Source organism: Sus scrofa, chromosome 1 (genome assembly GCF_000003025.6).
Source record: "Sus scrofa isolate TJ Tabasco breed Duroc chromosome 1, Sscrofa11.1, whole genome shotgun sequence".
Lineage (NCBI taxonomy): Eukaryota > Metazoa > Chordata > Mammalia > Artiodactyla > Suidae > Sus > Sus scrofa.
In genome coordinates, this window is record NC_010443.5 from 268,702,627 (window position 1) to 268,727,738 (window position 25,112).

At 56.6% G+C, this 25,112-nt stretch overlaps 1 protein-coding gene and 1 long non-coding RNA gene across 7 annotated transcripts; one reads left to right on the top strand and one right to left on the bottom strand.

The window, feature by feature from the left end:
- Window positions 197-18,548, bottom strand: GOLGA2 (golgin A2). 6 transcript variants are annotated; one of them, XM_021069471.1, is made up of 27 exons: window positions 17,389-17,529; window positions 15,508-15,630; window positions 14,492-14,572; window positions 11,589-11,705; window positions 11,292-11,335; window positions 11,126-11,189; window positions 10,664-10,723; window positions 10,389-10,469; window positions 9,549-9,587; window positions 9,245-9,307; window positions 9,062-9,155; window positions 8,855-8,961; window positions 7,500-7,558; window positions 7,034-7,175; window positions 5,747-5,833; window positions 5,532-5,639; window positions 5,269-5,356; window positions 4,250-4,569; window positions 3,872-3,985; window positions 2,915-3,139; window positions 2,760-2,835; window positions 2,447-2,541; window positions 1,904-2,152; window positions 1,712-1,814; window positions 1,513-1,619; window positions 1,268-1,421; window positions 197-1,178 (listed from the first exon to the last, which is right to left on the bottom strand). In XM_021069471.1, the coding sequence occupies exons 1-27, from the start codon at window positions 17,467-17,469 to the stop codon at window positions 961-963; spliced, it is 3,099 nt and encodes a 1,032-aa protein (XP_020925130.1). In that variant the 5' UTR covers window positions 17,470-17,529; the 3' UTR covers window positions 197-960. The 6 variants fall into 6 exon arrangements, with proteins under 6 accessions (XP_020925130.1, XP_020925153.1, XP_020925160.1 ...); XM_021069494.1 differs by lacking the exon at window positions 17,389-17,529 and adding an exon at window positions 18,385-18,548 and having other exon boundaries at window positions 199-1,178; XM_021069501.1 differs by lacking the exons at window positions 10,389-10,469; window positions 17,389-17,529 and adding an exon at window positions 18,385-18,548 and having other exon boundaries at window positions 199-1,178.
- SWI5 lies at window positions 17,606-23,901 on the top strand. Its single transcript, XR_001306646.2, has 5 exons — window positions 17,606-17,908; window positions 18,208-18,256; window positions 20,257-20,378; window positions 21,394-21,488; window positions 23,557-23,901. It is a non-coding gene; the product is annotated as an SWI5 homologous recombination repair protein (long non-coding RNA).

The window sequence follows — 25,112 nt, forward strand, 5'->3', positions numbered from 1 at the left end:
CCTCTGGCTTCACCAGGCCGCACGGAGGGCACAGAACGTGGAGGATCCAACAGCCCCGTTGGACCGACTCAGGCGCGCTGGGCCTCTGCACAACCAGAAGCCTGCCCTCTGCTGGCAGGCCCCGCTCCCTGTTCCGTGCTCACAGCACAGACCCCAGGACCCAGGGATGGAAGAAAGGCACGTGCAAGCGCCAGGCGGTATGGCTAAATCCATTTATTCTGAAATAAAAAGTGAAATGAAACAGGAGTCGACTCACCCGGGCACAAACCCGTCCCCGCCTCCACCTCCTCTCCATCCTACGTTATCAATAAATAAGTTTCCCCAGCCCCAGATATTCAATGGAAACTCCTCCCCATTTACCAGCTCTGACCTCCCCTGTGATACAGGGGGCTGCTCTACCTCCAGAATATACAAAATGTTACACAGTTACAGTATAAACACTGGGGAGGGAGCCCATTCCGCCACCAGCTTATGTCCTTGCCTGGCCTCGGTTTGCCCCAACTTCCCAAGGCCTATTAGAGTGCTGCCCAGTTGTCTAGCTGGACAGGGGGGGACACTTGTGCCCCAAAGTGCCTCTGAATAGAGGATGCATAAGCCCCTCTTAATGAAGGACTGCTTGATGGGGGTGAAGAGGCTACCAGGGAGCCCCTGCTCCCCGAGAAGGGCAGCCTCCTAAATCAACTGTCTTTACCGAGCCTCTGGCTCTTTGTTTTTCTGGAACTATTAATCGTCCAGAGATCAAGACACAGCCCTGGCCAAGACGGCCAGGGGTCTGCACCTATGTGTCTCCCCCCATTAGAGGGGGGGGCTTGTTCCCCTTTCCAGGGGCATTAGCTTGCTAGTCTAGGATGACGACGTGACTGGGAAGGAGGGCAGGGAGGAGGGACAGGGTGGCGGGGACGGGTGGGGGCAGAGCCCCCGGCCCCAGTTCTCCGGTCTTTGCCTGCCAGCCTCAGGCACTTAGACCACCATGATCTTCACCTCGTCGTTGTCGTCAGCCCGGTAGAAAAAGGGGATGCAGGGGTTGCTGCCCAAGCCCAGGCGCTCCTGGGGGTTCTGGATCTCGCGCAGCAGCTGCATGATCTGCTGCGCGGTGGGGTTCTCGGTGAGGGTCTGGCCCAGCAGGGCCTCCCCTTGGGTGGGCTCCACATTGTCCGAGAGGCTCACCTCCAGGAGACCTTGGGAGAGGGAGGGGCAGGCTGGGGAGTGGTGTGCCAGCTCTCCCTGGCCCGCCCGGCCACCCGCCCTCCCCGAGGCTGCTACTCACCACCCTGGTTCTCAGCAGCGCCAAGCTCCTGGGGGGCTGGGGGCGCCACGGTGGGCTCCCCAGCAGGGTTCTGGGCAGCCAGGAATTTGCCTTGCCATTCATTGCGCTCGCCCACCAGGTGTAACACCAGCTCCTGGAGCTCCAGCAGCTTCACCTGGAGGGACAGGCGCTCAGCAACCCCACCCCGGCCCTGGCCCTGGCCCTGGCCCTGCCCGCCCCTCTGCAGAGATGGTCGGGACCCCTACCTTCATTTCCTCTTTGTCCTGAGCCAGCCGGCTAATGTACTCCTCCTTCTCGCGGTGCCGCTCCTTCAGCACCGCCCTCTGGCTCTGATAGAGAGCAATGTACTCTCCTGCAGGGAGCGGGCGGGCGGCAGGGCTCGGATGGTCCAGCACGGCTCCCCCGACCCCCACCGCCACCCCGGGCCCCGGGCTCCCGGCTCACCGATAGTGTCTGTCTCTCCGGACAGCTGGATGCAGCGATGTTCCAGTTCCTCTACCCGCTCCTTCAGATCCACTTTCTCTTGCATGAGTTCAGTAAAGCGGCCCTGTGGCCAGAATGGTAGGGTTGGGGCTCAGCAGCGACCTGCCCGCAGGCTCCTCCCCTCCCGGCCCCCGGTGGGGGCGACTTGCTCACCTGCAGCTTGTCCATGGCCACCTGGAGGGCCTGGTGGGTCTCCACAGGCACACTGTCCCCCCCGGTCCCGGGGGCTGACACACTGTCCCCCTCGGTCCCGGGGGCTGGGGCCTCCTTCTCCACCCCATCTTGGGCTGGAGCTACCAGGTGAGCCAGGCGCTGGCAGCGAAGCTTCTGCTCCTTCAGCTCCCTTCGGAGTCGTGCCTGCTCTTCCTCGGCACTGGCTAAGGCCGAGTTAAAAAATTCCACCTGCAGGCAAAAGGTGTGCATGTGTTTTTTTGGGGGGGCCATGCTCATGGCACATAGAAGTTCCTGGGCCAGGGATGTAAGCCTCGCCAGACAGTGACAAGGTCGGATACTTAACCACTAGGCCACCAGGGAACTCCGTGCGTTGGGAGGGGCACTCAGGACCAGCAGGGAGACTATGACAGTGGCTCCCAAGGGAGTTCGGGGTCCAGAGGAGTCAGAGGGAGGGAAACGAAGAAGAGCAGGTACAAGACGAAAGCGGGGGTGAGATGGGCAAGGAAGGGGAGCTCAGCTCACCACGGCCTCTCGGCTATCCAGCTCCTCTGGCACACTCAGCTTTGGCCGGGGAGCTTCCCCGGCCTTGTCCTCGTCCTCAATGTCCAGCTCAGTTCCTGGAGGGGGGCAGCCAGAGGGTCCTCAGACAATCCGGCCAGAGAGATGGAGCAGGCCGGGAGGAAAGCTCGGGGCCCAGCTCTGCCTCCCACCTCTCAGTGCAGCCCTGGGCCAGCCGTCGCCAGAGGGAAAGGATCCGTTGTTGTAAAGGCCTCCTCTAACTCAGTTCTCGGCTGCTTCCACGCCCCCCACCCCCTCCCCGGGCCATGCCACTTGCCTTCCCCAGGCACAGCCATGAGGGTCAGCTGGGCCTGTAGCTGCTGGTTATGCTGGTTGGCAGCTTCCAGGCGCCCCTACGAGGCCAGGAAAGAGAGTGAGCAACATGGAGTGCAGGCCTCCCTGCCTCGCGGCCCAGCACTCCAAGTCCCTGACCTGGGCCTCCTGTAACTCTTGCCGGGCTGTCTCCACCGCCATCCTGCCCTGCATGTCCTCGTGCTGCAGCTGGTCCACGAGCTGGGTCTGCAGTACCATCTGCTTGTGCAGCAGCTCCTTCTCGGCGGCCAGCTGCTGGTAGGCGGCCACATACTGCTGTAGGTGGCCCAGGTACTGGTCTCGCTGCTGCTGCAGATCCTGCGCCTCTTGGCTCTTGACCTCCACCTGTGGGAAGACCCTGGGAGTGAGGGCAGGTGGTGGCTTGCTTCCGGATTCTGGGCCCGTAGCCTGCGGAAGTCGGGGCTCTGCTGGCTGCCCAGGTCCCTGGCTTCCTTGCTCCAGGGCCTAAGTGACTGCCACCTTCACCCAGCCTCACCCTCATCACAAGCTTCTTTCCATCTGAACTTCAGGCCACAGGCTGGTGGAACAGCAGAGAGCAGCAGCCAACATCGGCGAAGTACACACTGCATGCCCAACACTTTACATGCGGGATTCTCGTTTACCCCTCAACACCTCTATGAGGAAAACACTAACCTTCTTTTAGCTATGCCTGAGGCACACAGAAGTTCCTGGGCCAGGGATCGAACCCAAGCCACAGCAGTAACCCACACCACAGAAGTGCCAATGACAGGTCCTTAACTGCTAGGCCGCCAGGGAACTCCCTGACCTCCTTTTAAGTTAAGGAAACTGAGGCTCAGAGATGTGAGGGCTGACCCCAAGCAGCTAGCAACCGTACACCTTCTCCTCGCCTCTAATTCGGGGCTCAATGCCTCTAGTGGGGATGATGACCTAAGGCCCAGGGCTACTCAACTCCGCAAGCCAGAGGCCAGGGGGGGCAAGAGGCAGTCACAGGCTCTGAAGGACTCTGGGGTCACCTGGCCTGGCTCTGGCCCCGGCCCCACCCTCCCCGGAGGCTGCTGCCCATCTCGGAGCCCTTCCGGCTGGGGTAGGGGTTACCGTCTCCTTCAGCTCTCCCAGGTTCTCCTGCAGCTGGCCCAGCTTCTTGGCCAGCTCCTTCTTGACATGCTGCTCCGAATGCAGCGCGCTGGTAATCTCCATGTTCTCGTTGGACTGCACAGAGAGGAGCAATCAACTAAGCTGGAGCCCGGCTCAGGGACCAGCGGCAGCAGGCGGGTAAGCCCTGCCCCTCCCCAGCCCCCTCTGCGCAGGGCCCTCTGGCTCACAGGTGGCCTTCGTGGGCCCCATTTCACTCAAGGGCCATACCACCCATTTCACAGGTGGGGAAACAAAGACCCAGAAGGATGAAAGGTCTCGCCCCCGCCCCAAAGGACCTGGCCAGGGAGGGGGACCGGCGGGCTGGGGAGGGCTGCTCACCAGCCTGACGAATCCGTTCTGCAGCTCAGCCAGCTGCTCCTTGAGTTTGCGGTTCTGCGTGAGCGCGCGGCTGATGGTGGTGCGGTCGCTCTGCATGCTCTCCAGCATCTGCTTGCGCTCCTCCGCCTGCTCCCCCCAGCACTCGGCCGCCCGCTCCAGCTCCATCAGCCGCTGCTCCTGCTCCTGATTCAGGAGGCTCAGGTTTTCATTGTCTTTCACCTGCGCCTGTAGCTGCCTGGCCAGGCTCTCCACTTCCTTCTGTAACTGCTCAGCCTCTGCCTGCAGCCGCTGTTCAGTCTCCGAGGGCCCTGATGGGGGCGCTTGGGGTGGGGGCACAAATAAGAAAGGGAGCCTGCTGTCAGGGCCTCTAGGCTCTGCCATCTCCAAAAAATCCTCTTCTTGGTCCACAGCTGCTAACTCAGCTTCTTCACCACCAAACCTTGGCTTCCTCGTTCAATCTTTCAAGACTCTTTTTTTGTTGCTGCTTTTCAGCCACACCTGTGACATGCGGGAAGTTCTCAGGCCAGTGACTGAACCCACGCCACAGCAGTGACAACGCCAGATCCTTAGCCTGCTGTGCCACTGGGAAACTCCTCGAGACACTTTCAGACAGAGTTCTTTACATCTTTATACTCAAGACAACCTCGGGAGCTCCCGCTGTGGCACAAAGGGATCGGCGGCATCTTGGGAGTACTGGGATGCAGGTTCAACACCTGGCCCGGCACAGTGGGTTAGGATCCAGCGCCTGTGGATCTGATCCCTGGCCCAGGAACTCCATGTGCCGCAAGGGGTGGCCAAAAAAAAAAAAAAAAAAAAAAAAGACAACTTCGGGGTGAGTGACAGTGGGCTCTCGACCCCTTTCGTACAGATGGGAACACGGAGGCTCAGGGACTGCCACCTCCTGGTACGGACCCCTTTCCCTTGACCCCAGTGCCCTTCCTGCCACACGCCTCCATTCTGAGCCACCTTGGCCGGCCCTGAGCCCACCCTGCTCCCTGACGCCCCCGGCCCCCGCTCACCTGCCTGGTTCCTCAGTTCGGCCAAGCTGGTCTCCAGCTCCTGCACCTGACTCATGCTGTGCTCTTTTTCTGCCCTCAGCTTGTTCAGCTGCCCAAGCACAGGGGGGAGGCCACATGGAAGGAAGGGGAGAGGGTGAAGGAGTGACCTGGTGACCCGCGCCCTCTTCACCTCCAAACACATACTTCCACCTCCAGCTGCGCGTGGCAAGCGACAGGAAGATCAAGGGACCGAAGGGGGGTGGGGGCCGTAGGTCACGACTCACCTGCTCATTCATCTGCTGCATCTTATGCTGCCAAACAGTGCTGTCTTCTTTCAGATTCGCCACATACTGGTCTCTCTCTGCCTGCAGCTGCCTCAGCGAGTCCTGCAGCTGCAAGAGTGCGTGCAGAAGTGAGCAGGGGCTGTCACTGGGCCTCCCCTGTTCCTGGTCCCTCACCGTCAGCCTCCCTCCGGATGCCTCCCCCTGCAGAGCCTCACCTGCCCCACACAGGTCTCCAGCTGTGCCCGCTCCTCCAGGGCCTGCTGCAACTGCTGGCTGCTGTCAGGGGTAGGCTGAGTAGAAAACTGGTGAAAAAGGAGGCGGTGAGACCCGGGGGGCCCAGGCTGCTCCAGGCAAAGCCCCCCGCCCCGAAAGGTCGGCGTACAACTCAGGGTTGTCCTCATGTTATCTGTACCACAGGCAAAGGCTTTATCTTCACTAAATGTTCATGCGCAACGATTCAAATATAAGTGTTCGAGGTCCTCCCAACCCTTCCTCTAGCTCCCCAGTCACCCCAGTCCGTGTGTATTCTTCTAGACCCTTCCCACACACATGCAAACACGTTTAATTAATGCACACTGCAGTTGTGCTGTCGTTGAGTGGTATCGAACATGGTTCTGCAACTTCACTTCACTTTGCTGCAAAGTGAAGACGCACTGGGTTGCTGGCGTGGTTCCATCGCGGTCACTGTGTGCACACGGCACACCCCCAGCTCACCCTTACTGACGGCATGAAGGCAGACAGTTGCCGGGTGGGCAGAAAAACTGAAGGGGAGGTTCTCTGACTTCAGGCACCCTGTCTACCTGGTGGCTTTTGACCCCAAGAGGGAGGAAACAGACTCACGAGTTGGCCTTATAACCACCATTCACAAAACAACGGTTTTCGACCAGGGTGTTTTAAAAAATAAACACAGGAGTTCCATGTGGCGAAGCTGGTTAAGGATCCGTCATTGCTGTGATGCGGGTTTGATCCCTGGCCTGGGAACTTCCACATGCCACGGGCTTGGCCGAAAAACAATAACAATAACAACAAAAACCCCACCCCGGAGTTCCTGTCGTGGCACAGCTGAAATGAATCCGGCTAGGAACCATGAGGTTGCGGGTTCAATCCCCGGCCTCGCTCAGCGGGTGAAAGATCTGGCATTGCCGTGAGCTGTGGTATAGGTCGCAGACGGCTCGGATCTTGTGTTGCTATGGCTCTGATGTAGGCCGGTGGCAACAGCTCCGATTAGACCCGTACCCTGGAAACCTCCATATGCCACAGTTCAGCCCTAAAAGACAAAAAACAAAAAACAAAAAACAAAAAAGCAAACCCATCCCTGAGATTATGATTCCGGAGGTCTGGGCAAGGCCTTAATTTTTCTCCCACCTCTGGAGGATTCCATGGCAGGACCAGAACAAGGATCCAAGTCTTCTAGTTCCTGGCCAAGGCCACCCTAGGTATCCCTGAGACCCTGGCCTGCTGCGGGGGGCAGAGGGGCACCCTCCCTGGGGCTCCAGCTCCACCTGCTGCAGCAGCAGCTCCGACATCTCCAGCTTCTTCTGAAGTTCCTCCATCCCCAGCTGCATGGCTGCCTTCTCTGTCGCCATGAGCCGCAGCTTCTCCTCCAGCTCCGACTTCTGCTGCTTTAGGTCCTCATTGCTTTTGCTGCGCTCGGAGGCAGGGGAGGGAGGCGTGAGTGAAAAGCAAAGGACCGCTCTGGTGATCAACCCACCACCCTCGGCACAGGACCACAGGACAGTCGCTTTGGAAGGGACCCCGGGATCAGGAGTCACAAGCGGCAGGCCAGAGACAGGACACGAGTTGCCTGAGGCCGCAGCATGAGTTGGCGGCACAGCTGGCATGAGAGCCTAGTTCTGCTCTCGTCGAAACCTCTCCCGCCTCCTCACCCCGCTCACTGGGATGCCCCCCCAACTTGGCAGCCCCACACCAGCCAAGGCCCCCCACCCCGCCCCGTCCTCCCCATCCTACTTGTTCTTGTATAATTCCAGCTTGAGGGTGTCTCGCTCTTTGGTTAATTCCTTGTTGTACTGCAAAGGCGGAAGGCTGAGGTCAGGAAAACAGACTAACGGCAGCAACAGTAACTCTCAGCAACGTGTCCTCACCTGGTGTCACACTTTACATGTTTCCAAAGCCCTTCCCAAGTTCACGTTCGCATTCAGTTTTAACAGGAACTCGGGAAGAGTGGAAGAGGTGGGTGGAGGGTCTAACTCCCGGCTGGCTGGCTCCCAGGCCCGGGGCCGGCAGGTAATACCACCAGCTCTATCACCGTTACCGTCACCAGGTCTGAACCTTTTCCAGCACTTTCCCCTTTCAGCCTCATAATCACCGTGGGAGGCGGTTACTATTACTGCCTCCATCATACAGGTGCCCAGCACGGAGTAGCAGAGAGCAAGTGGCTCCCCCAAAATCACCCAGAGCTGGGACCAAGCTTCCAGGTCTGTTGGATTCCTTTGTTCCTTTTTAGGGCCACACTCGTGGCATGTGGAAGTTCCCAGGCTAGGGTCAAATTAGAGTTGCAGCTGCCAGCCTACGCCACAGCCACAGCCAGGTCCGAGCCGCATCTGCAACCTACGCTGCAGCTTGCAGCAATGCCGGATCCTTAACCCACTGAGCGAGGCCAGGGATCGAACCCACATCCTTATGGATACCAGTTGGGTCCTTAACCCGCTGAACCACAACGGGACCTCCCAGGTCTGTCTGATTCTTTAACCACGTTTTCTCCCTGGGGTGGGGGGGTGCATTATGAGGGGGATTGAACTGTATTGTGAGCTTGTGTTCATGGTTTGAGTGGATGGTACCTCTGCAGAGCCCCAAACTCAGAAGGTTCAGAAGTGACAAGTCTCTCAGCCACCCTGTTCCTCCCCACCAGGTTGCTGTGAATCCCTCCCCACATGTCTGAATACATCACACACGCGTGCGTCTCCCCTCTTTAGTTTGGCAACGTACTAAAAATACCGTCATGGACCTTCACAGTCCAAATACCTAGCATGGGGGCCAGGGCCCACAGCCAGGCAAGGGCAGGGCTGGCACTCGGACTCTGAGCTCTGCATCCAGGGCTCACACTAGACAGCACCTCCACTGTGACTGCACTTGCGTGCACGCCCACACACACACACACACACACACACCACACACACACGGGCAACTGGCCCATGGCAACCAACTCATGCCTGGGTTGCTTCTATCAAGCACACGAGTTTAGAGCAGCGGGAAGTGGCCAGTGCCGCCTTCTGGGCAGCAAGTCACCCCATCCTGTGGAAGGGACCTCTGGGCTCACTCGCCCTCCACTACACGTCCGGGGAGGGCTAGGCTGCCGGGCTCACCCTATCGGCCTGCTTCTGCTGCGTGGACACGGCAGACAGCGTCCGCTCCAGCTCGCCCACGCGCTGCCTGGAAGACTGCAGGCGACTAGCCAGATTCTCCGACTCTCCTGAAAGGACGGCGTGAGAGGTGAAGCCCGAGGAAGGACTCCCGCTCCAGGCCGGCCAGCGTGCCCGGCCCAGGGGGTCACAGGGCACCCAGGTTCCCACCTGCTTTTTGCCGGGCTGCCTGCTGGGTGTGAGCCAGGGCGGTCTGCAGTTCCGTCTTCTCAGACACTAGAATCCCGATGGTCTGGATGTGGACCTGTGGGACAAAGGCCGAAAGGGGGGCTTGAGAAGCAGCAAAGTCACGTTTCCCGGAGGCCGCGAGGGAACCCGGCAGGATCCACTCACCTGCAGTTGTTCTCTCAGAGCCCCTTGTTCCTTCGCAAGCTTCTGCTCAAATTCCTTTTTTTCCTGCGGGAAGAGAGGAGAAACAGCTCTCACCTGGAGGAGGTGCCCCCCAGAAAGCCACCACTGGCCCAGGACAGTCTCACCAATGAGAACATATAATCGGGGGTGAGGGAGGGGTGGCGAGGGCCAGGGAGCCCCCCATTTCTCCGGGCTGCGATCAGGCGCGAGGAGAACGGGCCTCTACGTCTCAACCCTCCCCCGAAGCCACCAGCCGTGAGGGGGACAGACACAGAAATCACGTTACTTTTTCCAGTTGATCCAGAGTTTCCTGGTTCTCTTGTTTCTGTGGGGAAGAAGCAAAGGGAGGAGACTGAGGTCGGCCCCCTTTCCCACAATCCTCAGACCAAGGAGGAGGGCTGAGCAGGGGCCGGGGGTGGGCTTCAAAGGAGGAGCTGCTGGGGACACGAAGGGGCCATCGCTTCTCAGCCAAGAGACTCTGGGTCTTGGGAGGTGGGGCTCACAGCTACAGAAGCCAAGGGTCTGAACCTGATTCCCTTGCGAGGACAAGGACATAAGCCTCTCGAGCTGGAGTGTGAGAAGGGAGCGACCACATCCTCCGCCAGCTCGCAGTCTGGGAGGCTGCATCCGCTCAACACGCACATACCACGGGCTGGGGTGTTCTTACCAGCAAGGATATAGGAATGAGAAGGACCTTCAAATCTTTGATTTTTTTTTTTCTTTTTTTTCCAGCTCAAAGGGACCTTGGACGCCCTCTAATTCTACCTCCTAAAGCCCAGGGAGGACAGGTGACTTGTCCAAGGTCAAAGTTGGAGCGAATCAGGGGCTGAAGCCGGGGCTGGGACACCCTTGTCAAGCTAGTGTTACCCACAGAGGCACCAGGCCCAGGGCAAGGGGGGGGAGGACTCAGCAGGGGCGTCTGGAGAACAGAGGAGGCAAAGAGGGCAGCCACAGAGAGAGCCATGCTGCATGCCGCACTCCCGGGTCCCTCTCACTGCAACCTGGGCCCCCGGCACCCCATTCTCCCTCGGTACCAGGGGCCCCCAGCCCCTTTCTTCGGAGCCCCAAGGTGGAACTGGAGCCCCAGATTGGCAGCGTGGAATCGGGGACAACACTGGACTCTTACCAATTCCTCTATCTTGCTACTGAGTTGTTTGTTTGTTAGATTGCTGGAGTCCAGGGCTAGTGATAGTTCGTGGTACCGGCTCTGAGGCGCATGCAGAGAGGAGGAGGAGTTGGAGGAGGGTGGGGGGAGAGGTAGAGAGAGCAATCATTAGGGTCGGGGGGTGTCTGAGCTGTCTCAGCTGGCAGTGGGGAACCTAGCCCCCGCTGTGGGAGGAGGGGGGGGGCGGGAGGTGGCTGACCTGCAGGGTCACGGGGCCACGGTCCAGGCCCACTTACCTCCAGCTTCTTTATGTTAGCAGGAGATGCTAGGCCCTCCCCATTGATATAAGGTGAAGACTAGAAGAGATGAGAGGGCTCACATGGAGACGTTCTCCGTCCCCCTCGAGGCCTAAGCCCTCCGACATCCTGTCTTGCCCATCGACTGGCAGCATTTCCTTTTCTGCCTAAGCTGGTCCCCTTCCCCCTGCTCAAGCCCTCTGTGCCAGCTTCTCTGTGTCCCTCCCTCCCAAGCAGCTCCCATCAGCAGGACAGAACGGTGGAACCAGTCTCATGGTCCAACCCCTTCATCTGTACAGCTACAAAGAGGAGACTCAGGGAAGTAATGATTAGCTAAACATCGTCCAGCCAAGCTGGCCGCTCCCAGGACCTTCCCTCCGCCTTGGGAATCTCTGCCTCGGTTCCTTTCTGCCACCTTTTCCTTCCCTCTCTCGCCCCCTCGGGGCTCCAGGTTGGGGGTACCTCGGACACAAGACCGTTGAGCTGCTGAGATAGCTGTCGCAGGCTCTCGGTGGATGAGAAAGATCTGGGGATAAATACAGGAGTCAGGGGGGCAGGAGGCTCGAGGGGAAAGAGGGGGGTCATGGGCAGTGGCCTGGGGACTGCTGTCACCGTGGGAGACACTCACGTGTTTTCATCAATGGGAACAGGACCATTTTCAGCATCATGGTTCTGTTAGGGAAGAAATGTCCGAAGCCGTCATTTAATTTCTGGTAAGAACCACCCAGGGGCAAGGTGTGCCCAGTTCATTCCAATTTCCTTCCATCACCCCGAACCTTAAGGAGAACCTGGTGTCGGCCTGCCCCATCCCAGCCCTCGGGCAGGGCGCCTGGCTCTAGCAACCACGCCACCTGAAGGAGGGGGAAGGACCACCGGGGGGGAAGAGAGGCGAACAGACAGTGAGGCAGCAGGCAGAGGCACAAACCTGAGTTGTTGCCATGCTAGTGCCACGGAGGGGACTAGCACAGGGGGAAAGGACACCGCCAGGTGACACGGTGTCATCAGCAGACGATGTAACAAGATCTGCACTATCTTTGGGTGCCTGTCACAGAACAGAGCAGGGGGTTAGGGCCATGCAGGGAACAAGGCGCCTCGCTGCCATGAATGCAGGGGTGCAGAGCGGGTAGGACAGGTGTTGCTGCAGTCAGAGTGACAGTCACACATGCTGGGAGCCACTCTGGGGTGTGGCTATGGCTCCCCAGACCCCAGGCCACTCTGCAGCCTTCTGGACGGCTGATGCTCAGAGCATGAACTACACTGGCTCCGTGAACACGAGGGCCTCATCTCCCTGGAGCTCAGCCAATGACAGGACGGGCCTGACCTGCAGCAGCCACAGCAGGTGGAGGCAGGTGTGTCAAGTCGGGGAGAAGGCAGGCCCTTCCTGCTCTTCCAGAAAGTCACTCTGCCTCAGGGTGACCGTCGCCCTGGGCCCCTGCCAGGCAGAGGGCAGCAGTGACAAGGAGCAGAGCTACCTGTCTCTTTCCTCTCCTGGACTCCCCTCCTTCCTTCCCTTGTACCCCAACCACTGGCTGCCTCTCCCTCATTTAGGCCTCTTCCAGGAAAGAAGCTGCCCAACCAGAAGCCTCTTGCTGTTCCTGGAGGAAGCATGGCCACTACACCACCACCACCTCCTATCTCCCAAACACCTACCCAACTAGAAACAAGCTGAGAAACCAGAGGTAAGAGGTCTCCCCTTGGACTCTTGGCAGCCCGGAGAACAATCGTGGGATTCAGGACCAGGAGCCATGGAGAAACTCCCTCTTCCCCAGATGGACCCCGCTGGCTTGACCAGAGCCCTACTCAGCCTCTCTCCAGGCTCAGGCCTGACACTGAGCCCAAGCCTCTGGCTCTAGGGATCTAATGTTCAATAGGCCAGATGGGAGAGATGGGGAAGAGGGCTGACAAGCTAAAGCTTGCAGAGGGAAGAGCTCCAGGGAGCCGAGGCCTGGCCAGCGGAGCTGGGTCCAGAAGGAAGATGCTGAACCTCTCCTAGGGGAAAGGGCTGCCTGCTCTCTGGACCCTGAGTCCTGGACACCCAAGTCTACTGCCCGCCTTAGAGCAAGTGCTGCAGAGCCTGGAGGAGCTGAAGATGAAGCTGTCTGTATGGTGACTGTCCACTCAGTGACCTTTGACCCTGGAACCTGCTGTGGCCTTGCCAACCTGCACAACTGAATCTAACAGGTGAGAGCAGGGGTCCAGCGGCTGACCAGGCCTGAGACGTTGGGGGAGGGGAGCACACTCTGACCTTTGGGCCCTAGTGAGCCCTGGGTCCCTCCTGGTACCTTGGGAGCCCATGGACCCCTCGCATATAGAAACAAAGCTCAGAAGGGGGAAAAGATATATTCCTGAGGATTTAAATACACGGAACACTATTTCGTGAGCAACCAAGATATTGCATAAGTTTGAGTCATAAAGCTAAGTATGGAATTTTAAAAAACATTGTCCACTCCCCTCACATGTCCCATTCCATTAAAAAATTTTTTTTCTATCCATTTTTTACTTATATAAATGTCATTAGCTCTACCCAGGATACTGCAAGCGCAGCCCTGCATTACCAAAGTAGAAAACTTCAGGGGGAAAGAGTTATTGATACAAAGAGGATTACAAGCCAACACGAAGGGAATACAGGGATCCGGCTCTGCATTTCCAGGAGAGCAGAAGGACGCGGGCCCAGAACCTCAGCAGACACACGGCCTCAGGACTCCCATAGGCCTGCACTCCCCTCCCCGTGCCACCCGGCGTCTCGAGGTGAGTCACTGCACCTGGACAGACCCGACTGACTGGGCGTGAGCAGTCCTGATGATGGGAAGACGAACGCCAGCCAGGCGCCCTGTCCCAGCCCCTCGCCCCTGGCCCATCTCCACCAGGACCCGGCCCCATTCCAACCCTCCTCCTCTGGCCTGGCAGATGTCCCCCAAGGGAGTTAAGGAAGGAGGAAGTGCCCACATCATGTCCAGAGGAGGTCCCCTCCCAGTCCAGGTACATCCCAGGCTCTTCTCCCAGCTCCTGTGAGCTCCCAATCCTGGCTGTTTCCTGGGTTACGCCCTCTGCCCGGGACTCCCATTCCCCTGCTCTCAATGTGTATGGATGCTCCCCACCTGTGGTCTTCAAACCGGCCTCAAATGCCGCCCCCTCCAGCCTCCATCTGGAATGTGGCCACGTTCCACCTTGCGTCTCTCACCTGTTTTCTCCAGCACCTATAGCCACGTGCCTCTGCTCTCAGGGACCCACTGAATACGGTTAAGTGTCCAGTTGATTTTTAAGAGACCAGGGGCAGAATGTCCTGATCACTCATGTGTTTGGTTAACCTCACATCCTTCACAGGTAGTTCCACTGCAAAAATAACTTCAATCCTTGTAACCGTCACGCACACTCCTTGTCTCTTAACCCTCCATTGCCTACTCCCAAACCAAAAGGAATCGATCATTTCCCAAAAAAAAAAAAAAAAAATCACAAACTGCTTTGTGGTCTATTGGTCTTTTGGGGACAGATGCCTGGCGGGCTAGACTTGACAGCACCACGGGGCATTCAAACTGGAGGCTCAAAAAGCCCAAATCCCACACAGCTGCTCTGGAAGCCATTCCTGAATTACCTTGAACCTTTAAGGAGCATCTTGCCATCTCCAAGAAAATAAAAGATGTGGGAAGCTAGGGGAGCGGGCAAATCCAACCAACCAAGCAGGTGACAAAGCAGACACGAACAGGCTGAGGTTAATGACAGCAACATAAAATAAGCCAGAGGCAAAGTATCCCCCAAACCAGAGAAGCCTCAGGGCATGCAGAGCTGGGAGGGAGCAAGCCAGAGAGGGGGGTCTCGGCACTGCCTCACCTTCCACTTGTCCAATGGGGGGATCGCTACCCCATTGGAGCGGTTAAGGTCGGACACCAGCACCTTCAGAATGTCCTGAATCTACAGGAGGCGAAAAGGGAAAAACAAGGGCAGGGGGAGAAAGAGACAAGTGGCTTAGAGAGAGGCAAGAGAGTCAGGGAAGGAAGAGAGATGGGTTCAGGGCAATGGAATGCTGGAGAAGAGAGAAAGGGACCAATACCGTGGCCTGTGCCATCTTTCCTACCAGCCCCTGGCTGCCTTGCCAGAGACAGAAACCAATGTAAACAAACAGGTGGAAAAGTCCCCTGGAGGATGCAGTCACGTAGTTCCTTAGACGAACAATGCAGCTCTTCACGGCAACTCAGACCCTTAGGCCCAGACGTTTAAAAACCAGACTTCAGAATAAGGGTCTGCTTGAACAAAGGGGGCTACCACTAAAAAACTGAGTTTGAAAGACAATGATCTGATCCAACAGTGTCATCTTCACAGATGAGGAAACTGAGGCCCAGGGGAGGAAGTGATTGTCCTGAGGCCACCTAGCAAGCTGGTGGCAAAGATGGCCTTGAAACTCAGACGGTCTCCTAATCCAAGTGCCTAGGAACCCCCTCAGATCACCCTGGGGCTCTGCTGGTGCTTCTACATGGAGAGCCTGAGGGCAGGCGGCTGTTGGCACTGCCTGGCTTCCCCTTGAGGCTGGGCGTGAGGAAGATGGCCAGAGTCAAATAGCAAGGACTCCTGATTGAATGTTTACTCTGCACCAGGCCCCGTATTAGGGGATTATTATAAAACCAACGACAATCTCATTCAAGCTTCCCAAGGGTAAGACAGTACGACCCCAGTTTTACCAATGAGGAAATAGACCCAACGAGTTTAAACAAGTTGCCCCAAACACATCCCCAGCAGAGGAAGAGGTAGAATTCAGACCCCAAATTCTTAGCCAATATCTGACATTTCTTCCACAATCTTAACCACTACCCTCTACTGTTGTCCCCGGAAGCCAGCCAGGCAAGACTCACATCCTCAGGTGTGGGACAATCCCCAGAAGTGGTTGTCTCAGGGCTACTGCCATTCTTGATCTTTCTTTTTTTCTTAGCTCCTGCAGGAACACCAGGGCTGTGCTTCTGCTGATATTCCCTTAACTGCAAAAAGGGAAAAGCAGTGAGACTCATGAGAACTATAAGTGCGCCCCCCCCATTTCACATCCTACTTTAAAGTTTACAAAATACAGAGGTCCCCCATCACGGTTCAGCAGAAACAAATCTGACTAGTACCCACAAGGATGCAGGTTTGATCCCTGGCCTCGCTCAGTGGGTTAAGGATCCGGCATGGCTGTAAGCTGTGGTGTAGGTCACAGATGCACCTCGGATCTGGCATTGCTGTGGCTGTGGCGTAGGTTGACAGCTACAGCTCTGATTCGACCCCTAGCCTGGGAATTTCCATATGCCATGGGTGTGGTCCCCCCAAAATAAAATAAAATTAAAAAGATTACAAAATACTCTTCCATATGCCATCAGATTTAATGTTACAGCAACTCTACCAGGTGTCATAATTGTCCATGATTCAAGAAAGGGACTGATAACATGGCTAGGGAGGGGGAAAAAAGCAATAATGGGTAATAAGGGAATTTAAACTCAGTCTTCAGACACTGAGTTCTGGGGTTATGACATCTGTCAACAGCTGCCAGAGGCAGAGGTGGAAAAGTAAACATTTAATCAGACATCAGGGTCCTTTCTTACACCTGTTAGAGCTGCACACCAGTTCTTATCAAACTTTCACACCCATTATCCTAATGGCAGAAGACAGTGAAAGCAACACCCCTAGTAAATCTGGAAATGTAACAGAAAGGGGACAACTCAGAGAGAAGTCTATTACAACCTTATGAGTCTATGCAAATGTCATCCCTAACTACATTAATACGAAAGGCTTCTCTCTCAAGAGAATCAAGCCAAATTGATGCTGCGGTCCCACATTTCATCCTGCGGCACTTAGGATGTTGAGATGATGATTTGGGAAAGATTCCCCAGCTGGGAAGTTCAATTTCCGGGGATCTGTTCCACAGAGGATAAGCAGATCTCACTCCAAAGAGCACTGAATGAGGGGCACTCTGGCCTCAGATTCACAGGGAATTAGAGATAGAAAATTCAGGTGAAAAATGTGAAAGTCTCTCTGGATGGAAACCAGGGAGAAAACCAAACTAAACAAAACACATTCTCCCCATTGCCACCCAGAGATGATGTCCATGTTTTGAGATCACTGGTGAAGTGTAAAGCGGGGGTCTTTTACGCTATCAACATCCAAGGATGGGGTACAGTCTAGAGTAAAGGGGCCTGAAACCCAAGTCGGACCTAGGTCCGATAGTTCCGACTTCCCATCAAGCTGGAAATCTGTGCCGCGGCCAAAGAAACCGGAAAGGGTGGGAAAACACTAGGGGACCGGGTCGTAGTATCAAACACCGGGGCTCGGGCTCCGGGCGGTAATGACAGTTCCGAGGGGGATTATGACGTAACTACATTCCACTCCTCCCTCCCGACGCCCGAGTCGCCGCTCCGCGGTGGGGGAGGGGAGCGCAAGGCCAGGACCGAGGTCCTTGGAGACCGGGAGACTAGGGAGCCCAGGGAGCCCAAGAGGTCCGGTTCTGGGCGGCGGGAGGCGAGGGCCGAACCTGAAGCGGGAAGCCCCGGGGGTCACCAGCCCAAAGTCACCCGGGGGTGACGAGTGAGGGCGGGGGCTGGGCTGCCAGGGGGCGGGACTGGCTGAGAAGACTTTTTGAGGGGGGCGCCAAGGGGCGCCGAGGGGCTCGCCCCGTGTGCCTTGGAGGCAGCACAGACTCTGGCCATGGCCCGGCCATCGAAGGGGTCTCGGGCTGAGTCAGGGAGCCGCGACCCCGCGTGTTTTACCTTTTTCTTGGCCGCAGCCAATTTGCTCTGTCGGGTTTCTTCCGACATCCCGGGACGGGGCGGGGGAAGGGGGGGCCACATCAGCACGATCCCGGCAACCACCGCGGAATTGCTTCCGGCAGTCACCGCGCCACTGTGCGACTGAGCCAGAAAAGGAGGGACCGGGGCGGTTCTAGGCAGCAGCGGCGTGGGCGTGGCCTAGATTCTCCAATCCCATTGGCCGATTGGAAAGATGAAAGGAAAAGGGGGCGTGGCTAGGCCGCCGCGAGCCAGGTGGAACGGGTGGAGTCATAATACAGGCTGCGCGCGCAGCCGCGGTCCCCGCCCACCTCGGCGGGGGGAGGGGCGGGGCCTGCTCTCGCAGGGTGCGCGCGCAGCTGGCTGTATAACGACTCCTGGTCTCCATCACAGGATTCGGAATAGCTGGCGGGCTGAGAGGCCTCTTTTTCGCCCTCGCCCTGGACCCTCCTGCACTGCAGACCCCCCCGAGTCGGGGGCCCCGAACCCCAGGGCTGAGGAGGTGGGCGAGGAGCGGACAGCACGGGGAAAGCACATCCCTTCCCAGTCCCTCTCGCTCCCGTAGCTTTGCCCCCAACTTTCTTTTCCCTGAGATCAGCTCCAGAGGCCTCCATCCGCTCCTCCACACTCTACCCCCTGTCCGAATACCCTCCTCGAGGAACCCCACCCTGATCCCGGGAGCATCCAGTCGCGGTCGCTCCTCCCGCACGGCTGTCCCTCCTCTCACACCCCCAGAGTACCGCTTTCCTGCCGAGGCGGACTCTGGGTCCAATCAACTTTTTCCCTTGGATTCCTCTCCAGGACTCAACCAGGACTTTCCAAAAGCTGCCGCGGGGCCTTCCGATCCCCTGTGAGTATGCCTCTGCCCCCTCTCCGGCCCTCCCACCCGGTTAGCTCCCTCGGCTCCCAGCCCCCCTCTCCGTCCCCAGCAGCGGCTGACCCACCCGCTGCCCTCTTCGAGGTCTTCCCTCAGCTGACCTCATTCTGCGGAGAAAGTCCAGGTCATTTCGCAGTCCTTCCCCTTCTTTTCCTCCTGCCCACCAAGCTTCAAAAAAGAAAGAGCATCCTGGCGTTCGTCAGTGGTACCCCAGGCTCTGCAAGTGGGCTCCGTCTCTCCTCCTTCCTGCCAGCGCCACAAGTGGTTGGTTGGTTTCCTTCTTTCCACACCACTGTCCCTCCCTCCCACTGTCCCTCCCTCACCCGTTCCACCCCCTTGGAAACCACTCTCATTCCCTCAAACACATGTGCTCTCTCCTGTCTTGGGCATTTGGATACACTGACCCCTGTCTGGGATACTGTTTTTCCAGCTTTTGGCCAAACTGATACCTACGCATCCTTTAAAGCTGAGCTTCCTCAGAGAAATCTCAGCCCCACTTTCTGGCTCAGGCCAGTGGCTCTGTGAGACACTCCCTTGGCTCCCTGTACTTCAAAGCACTTTGCAGATGGCAGTTAGTTGATTGGCTGTTTGACGGACTCATTTGAGATAATACCTGCTATGCGCCAGAGACTGTTATAGACACAGGGCAATCAGCAGTGAATAAAACAAAGTCCCTGCTCTCATGGTGTTTACAGCCCCGGGGTATAAGACTGACAATGAACATAATATTATTCCTGAAATGTACAACATGTCGGGTGGTGACTGATGTTAAAAACATCAGGACAGGGAGTTCCCGTGGTGGCGCGGCAGAAACAAATCCGACTGGGAACCATGAGGTTGCAGGTTCGATCCCTGGCCTCGCTCAGTGGGTTAAGGATCCAGCGTTGCTGTGAGCTGTGGTGTAGGTCGCAGATGTGGCTCAGATCTGGCATGGCTGTGGCTGTGGTGTAGGCAGGCAGCTATAGCTCCAATTAGACCCTGAGGCTGGGAACCTCCATATGCTGAGGGTACGGCCTTGAAACAACAAAAGCCAAAAAAAAGAAAGAAAGAAAGAAAACATCAGGACAAGGGGCTCGTGAGTGACTGAGGAGTGGCCATTTTAGCTGGGGTGGTCAGGAAGCCTTTTCTGATGAGGTGGGACCTGTGAGGAGAGCTGTAAATGGGACTCTCTGGAAGAAGAGCCTAATTGTTGGGTGTTTTATGTCTGGGACGAGGCTCTACAGTCTATGAGGGCAGGGGATCAAGCCTGGATGTCTTATCCATTGCTAAACCTCTGGAGCCTTTGCCTGTGCCTGGCAGCTAGTATTTACTCATGGTCCGTTGACTGGTTAAAAGCCCCTATCCTAAATATGGGAACCACGTCTGCCTCTGTCTCTTGTATTAGAGTTGCTCCAACACCCATTTCCTGAAGACTAGCCGAGTATCAGGCACCAGCCCTTGAAGCTTTTAGAGCCAGAAAGGACAAAGATGAACAGAAGGGTTTTGCTACCCAGTGAGACTATAAACCCAGGGATAACATAGATTTGAGAGGAGAACCCAAGAGGTGGACCTGAAGTGGATTCTCGGGTCAGACTGGGGACCAGGTAAAGATGAGTTTGGCTGAGAGTAAAAGAAAACCCCAAGTAATGAAGGCTTAAACAATCATCAGGCCCCCTCTATAATCCAGGACGCCTTTCAACTCCAGCATCCCTCCAGCTGGCAGGAAGGAGGGAGACCACAGAAAAGCATGCCTTCTCCCTTGGAAGGCAATTCCCAGACGTGGCATACACCATATCTGATTAAGTTCCACTTGCCAGAACTTAGCTGTAGGATCCCATCCGATTTCCAAGGGAAGCTGGGAAATGTAGTCCTGTTCTTGGGTGGAGGGTGTCTGTTACCAACCAGAAGCAGGGACAGGCAACTGGGGGACAACTTGTAGGTTCTGAATTGCGGATAGTTGGTCCGTCCAGCTAATGACTCTTTGTGCCACTCAGCGGCCATCTGCCACGTGTGACCAGGCTGATGCAGCCAGTGAGGATTCTCTGCACCTTGACATTCAGAGGCTGAAGGAGAAGAGGGACATGCTGGACAAGGAGATCTCCCAATTCATATCTGAGTAAGTCTCCTTGGGGTCCTCAGTGTGCTTAAGATAACTACTTTGGCCTCACCCGAGGCATGCGGAAGTTCCCAGGCCAGGGATCAGACCCACACCACAGCAGTGATGATGCCAGGTCCTTAACCCACTAAGCCACCAGGGGACTCCTAAGATAACTTTTAACTAGTGCCCAGTAACTGAAACCTAGCTCAGCATAAAAACAGGACTGTGCCGCTGGTGCCCGGAGGTCACAGTTGCTGTCTCAGGTAATGTGTGGTCAGGCTCAAAAGACCAGGAACTAGGAACTGGAAAGCCGTGGTTCTCCCAGTCTCTGTGGGGCCCATGTTCTCTGTCTGCACGTGGTCTCCATACTCCCTCTGCAGGTGTCCAGGGGAAGCTGGCTCTTCCACAACTCCTGGGTTTCCCCACACACCGTGCTGCAGCCACATGGCATAGACTGAGCAGCCTTTGAACGTGCATTTCACATGTGAGGGGATCTGACTGGCCACTCATGTGCCAATTTGTGTCCTGGGTTACATAGCACCAGTGTAGCTGCAGACCCCTCCCTAAGGGTATGGGAAGAATTTGCCAGGAGCGAGGGGGTAGACAGATCCCCTCCCCTACCTTAAGCTTCCCGAGGGCAGGGTCTGTCTTGGCATCACTGTGTTCCCAGTGCCAAGCACCCAGTAGGCCCTTAGTGAACATGGGTTAAATAGATGCCTTGTTACATGGAGTTCCTACTGTGGCTCAGTGGATTAAGAACCTGAAGTTGTCTCCATGAGGATGTGGGTTCTGATCCCTGGCCTCGTTCATTGGGTTAAGGATCTGGTGTTGCAGCAAGCTGCCAAGAAGGTCACAGACTCAGCTCGGATCTGGCATTGCTGTGGCTGTGGTGTTGGCCGGCCAGCTCTGATTCACCCCTGAGCCTGGGAGCTAACATATGCTTCGGGTGCGGCTGTAAAAAGAGGAAAAAAAATTACTACTCTCTGAAGCTTGGAGCTTTCTAAGGGATTCTCCCTCTCCCTTCCTTCCCCAGAGGCTACAGTGTGGATGAACTGGAGGACCACATCTCCCAGCTCCACGAGTATAATGACATCAAGGATGTCGGCCAGATGCTCCTGGGTAAACTAGGTGAGGGAGTCCCCACGCCTCAAGGCTGGATGGAGTTTACTCCTGGGCCTTTTTTTTTCAGGGCTGCGCCTGCGGCATATGGAAATTCCTGGGGTAGGGGTCGAAGTGGAGCTGTAGCTGCCAGCCTACACCGCAGTCACCGCAACTGGAGATCTGAGCCGCATCTGCAGCCTACACCACAGTTCATGGCAACGCCAAATCCTTAACCCACGGAGTGAGGGAACTCCCACTCCTGGGCCTTCTAACTTGCCAACCTCCCCTTACCGTTTGCAGCTGCCACGCTCCCTGAATGCTCCGCCCTCCCGGGCCCCTCAGTGAAGCGGCTGTGCAGCTCCTACCTGAGTCCCTTGGGTTTTTTCATTCTAGTGGAGAGCCCGCTTTGGAGCTTCAGGCAGGTCAGAGTCTGGGCTCACCCACCTTCCAGAGGACTGAGAGTCCCAGTTTTCTGGGCCCTACTCAGACTAATTGAGACCACCCCCCTTGCCTCCAGAAGCCAACATGCTACAGAGACAGAAGGTGCAAGGGTGACCCCATGGCTTAAAGGGGTGTCTTGTTCTTCCTTGAACACGATCTCACTGTCCAGGAGCTGAGCCAAGGCACGGACACCTATATGTCTGGGCTGGCTGGGACAGCCCCCCTGGAGGTCAGGAAAGGTGTAGGTGGCCTCGCTTCCGTCACGTGGCTCAGATGTTCAGCAACCAGTGACCATTTAGGACAGTGTTCAGAGCCGGGCTGTTTGCCCTGTGGCTGCCTGAGCTGTAGCGCTTGCTGCAGAATTGCCCATCAGCAGCCGGGGTCCCACGGCAGGAAGGTGTCCCAGAGGAGGGAAGGGAGCAAAGAGCAGGAGGGAAATAGAGGTGAAGACAGGAGGAGGAGGAGTCCCCTGTGCCGCAGCAGGTTAAGGATCCGGCCTGGTCACTGCAGTGGCTCCGGTCACTGCTGTGGCACAAGTTCGATCTCTGGCCTGGGAATTTCCACGTGCGCGGGCACAGCCTAAGAAAAGAGAAAGAGGAGGGTCGAGCCTACGAAGAAAGGAGTGTGAGGGCACCGTAGCCTGGAGGCTGAGGGGAACAAGCTCTTGTTAGACAGAGCCCAGCCTGAGACCTGCCCTGCCAGGTCACAGGACCTGCAGCTGGTGGCCTCTCCTCTTTCATTCATTCAGTGAATATTTCCAGAGCACCTACTCTGTGCCGCTCTACAGGGTCTGGGGACACTGGTGAACCAGACACTCGAAGGTCTCTTGGGACTTATGTTTTGGTGTTGGGGTTGCGGGGGGAACAGTCAAGAAGTAAAGGAACACAGGAATCCCATCGTGGCACAGCAGAAACGAATCCGACTGGGAACCATGAGGTTGCAGGGTCGATCCTGGCCTCGCTCAGTGGGTTAAGGATCCGGCGTTGCCATGAGCTGAGGTGTAGGTCGCAGACATGGCTCGGATCTGGCGTGGCTGTGGCTGTGGTGTAGGCCAGTGGCTACAGCTCCGATTCGACCCCTAGCCTGGGAACCTCCATATGCCGCAGGTGTGGCTCTAAAAAGACAAAAAAAAAAAAAAAAAAAAAGAAGGAACACAAGTGAATTATAAAATATGTTAAGTGCAAGGAAGGAACAAAGGGCAGACCTGGAAACCATATATGAATAGGGCGGCAGTGGGGACCAGGGGAGGTGGTCAGGGCAGGCCTCTGAGGAGACCCCCTCCCAGGGGAGAGAGAGGAGGAACAGCGTCACCCAACGACAAGAGCCTGGGCATGCGTGCGGGCTGGGCTTTGTGGCACAGTGTAAATGTAAATTTACATTTTCAGCACAGGACCCCTGCTGCCCTCTGTGGAGAAGTGATTCTAGGGGAGCTTTTTTGCCTCCTCTGCAATGGGTGAGGGTTCAGGGAGTCTAGTTTCAAGTGACTGGACAGGGCCCACAGCGGAGGGGCCTGGAGGAAGTAGCCAGAAGGCTATCTTAGCCAACTGGGGCAGCAGGGAACGGGTGCGGTGGGGGTCCCGGGTAGGCCAGGGCGTTGGCCAGTCCCCGCCCCCTTCTCCGGGACGGACATTCCTCCTTTCTTCCTCCTTTTCAGCTGTGATCCGAGGTGTCACTACCAAAGAGTTGTATCCAGAATTTGGCCTGGACATGGACGACTGAGCAGAGGCTCACAGCCCCGTGTTCACGGTCCACCGGGACAGGTGGATGTGGACGGGAGAAGCAGTGAGAGCCCAGCCAGAGCACCTGCAGCTTTCCAGCGAGGAAGTGTCAGAAGCCCTCTTCTAGAGATCCCAGACTGAGCCAGGAAGGAGCCCAGGAGAGGCGGGGGCAGAAAGGAAGGGGTGTTCCCAGCTCCGAGGTTCCTGAAATGGCCCAGTGGCACCTGTGTATGTGTAGAAGTATCCTATTTGTAAATAAACATGTGTGATGTTGGCACAAATCTGTATGTTGATTCCCTCTCCTCTGACAGCCCCCCCCCACCCCGATCCTAACCCCGAAAAGAAGAGCCTGCCTTGGGTTATAACCAACTTCCGTGTACCGGGCACTGTGCTAAGTGCCCTCCATTCGTTATCCATCCTCTGAGGAGTTAGTATTACTTTCCTCATTTTACGGATGTGGAAATTGAGGCTCAGAGAGGCACAGTGACTTGCCCAAGGTCACACAGTAGGTGGCAGAACGGGTTGGGGCCCAAGTCTTGACCCTGAAGCTTCTGGTGTGCAGTACTGCCTTTCTGGGCTGGGGAACAAGCGGGTAAGAGCTGAGAGTGAAATAGTGACAGTGGGGAGGAATTCTTCCCTCGTGAATTGATCTACAGAGTGGGGGCTGCAGTCCCCATTGGAATCCCCTGCCAAGTCCAGGTGAGCTGCTGTCATTTCTTCACTGCGCCTTGCCCATCATGAATAACCATCACCAGCAGAAGTGTTGCAACTGCTCGGTGCATCCCAGAATAGGATTTCATATGGGACTTACTGAGTGTCCTGACTATGCCAGCTGCCCACTGTCCTGTCCCTGCTGGCCATTCTCATAAGACTTCAGATGCAATAGCAGTGCTTGGGGACAGGCCATCATGAGGTGAAGTAAGTACAGTTTCTAAAATCCAGCCATGTGAGTCAGGCCTGTGTTTGAATTCCAGCTCTGCCCACTTACAAGCTATGTGACCATGGGCATCTGGCTTGGCTTTTATAAATAGAAATGAGGGTGTTCCCACTGTGGCTCAGCGGGTTACAAACCCGACTAGTATCCTTGGGCATGCAGGTTCGATCCTTGGCCTCACTCAGTGGGTTAAGGATCTGGCATTGCTGCGGCTGTGGTGTAGGCTGGCAGCTGCAGCTCCAATTTCACCCCTAGCCTGGGAACTTCCATATGTGGCAGGTGTGGCCCTAAAAAGCAAAAAAAAAAAAGAGAGAGAGAGAGAGAGAAATGGTTGCCATACTGTCAGCATCGGATGCAGTCCGCATCAGCTGCCTCAGCAGCCCCCACATCTCCACGGCGGAACACAGTAAATGAGCCTTTGTCTCACGAAGTCCGCTGAGGCTCTGGTAGTCCTTACGTTCCAGAGCTTCGCCACTGGAGCCCACCTGGGGTCGGGGTGGGGGAGATGGAGGAGACACATCATCCCTGAACTAACTCACCCCCAAATGGACAGACGTC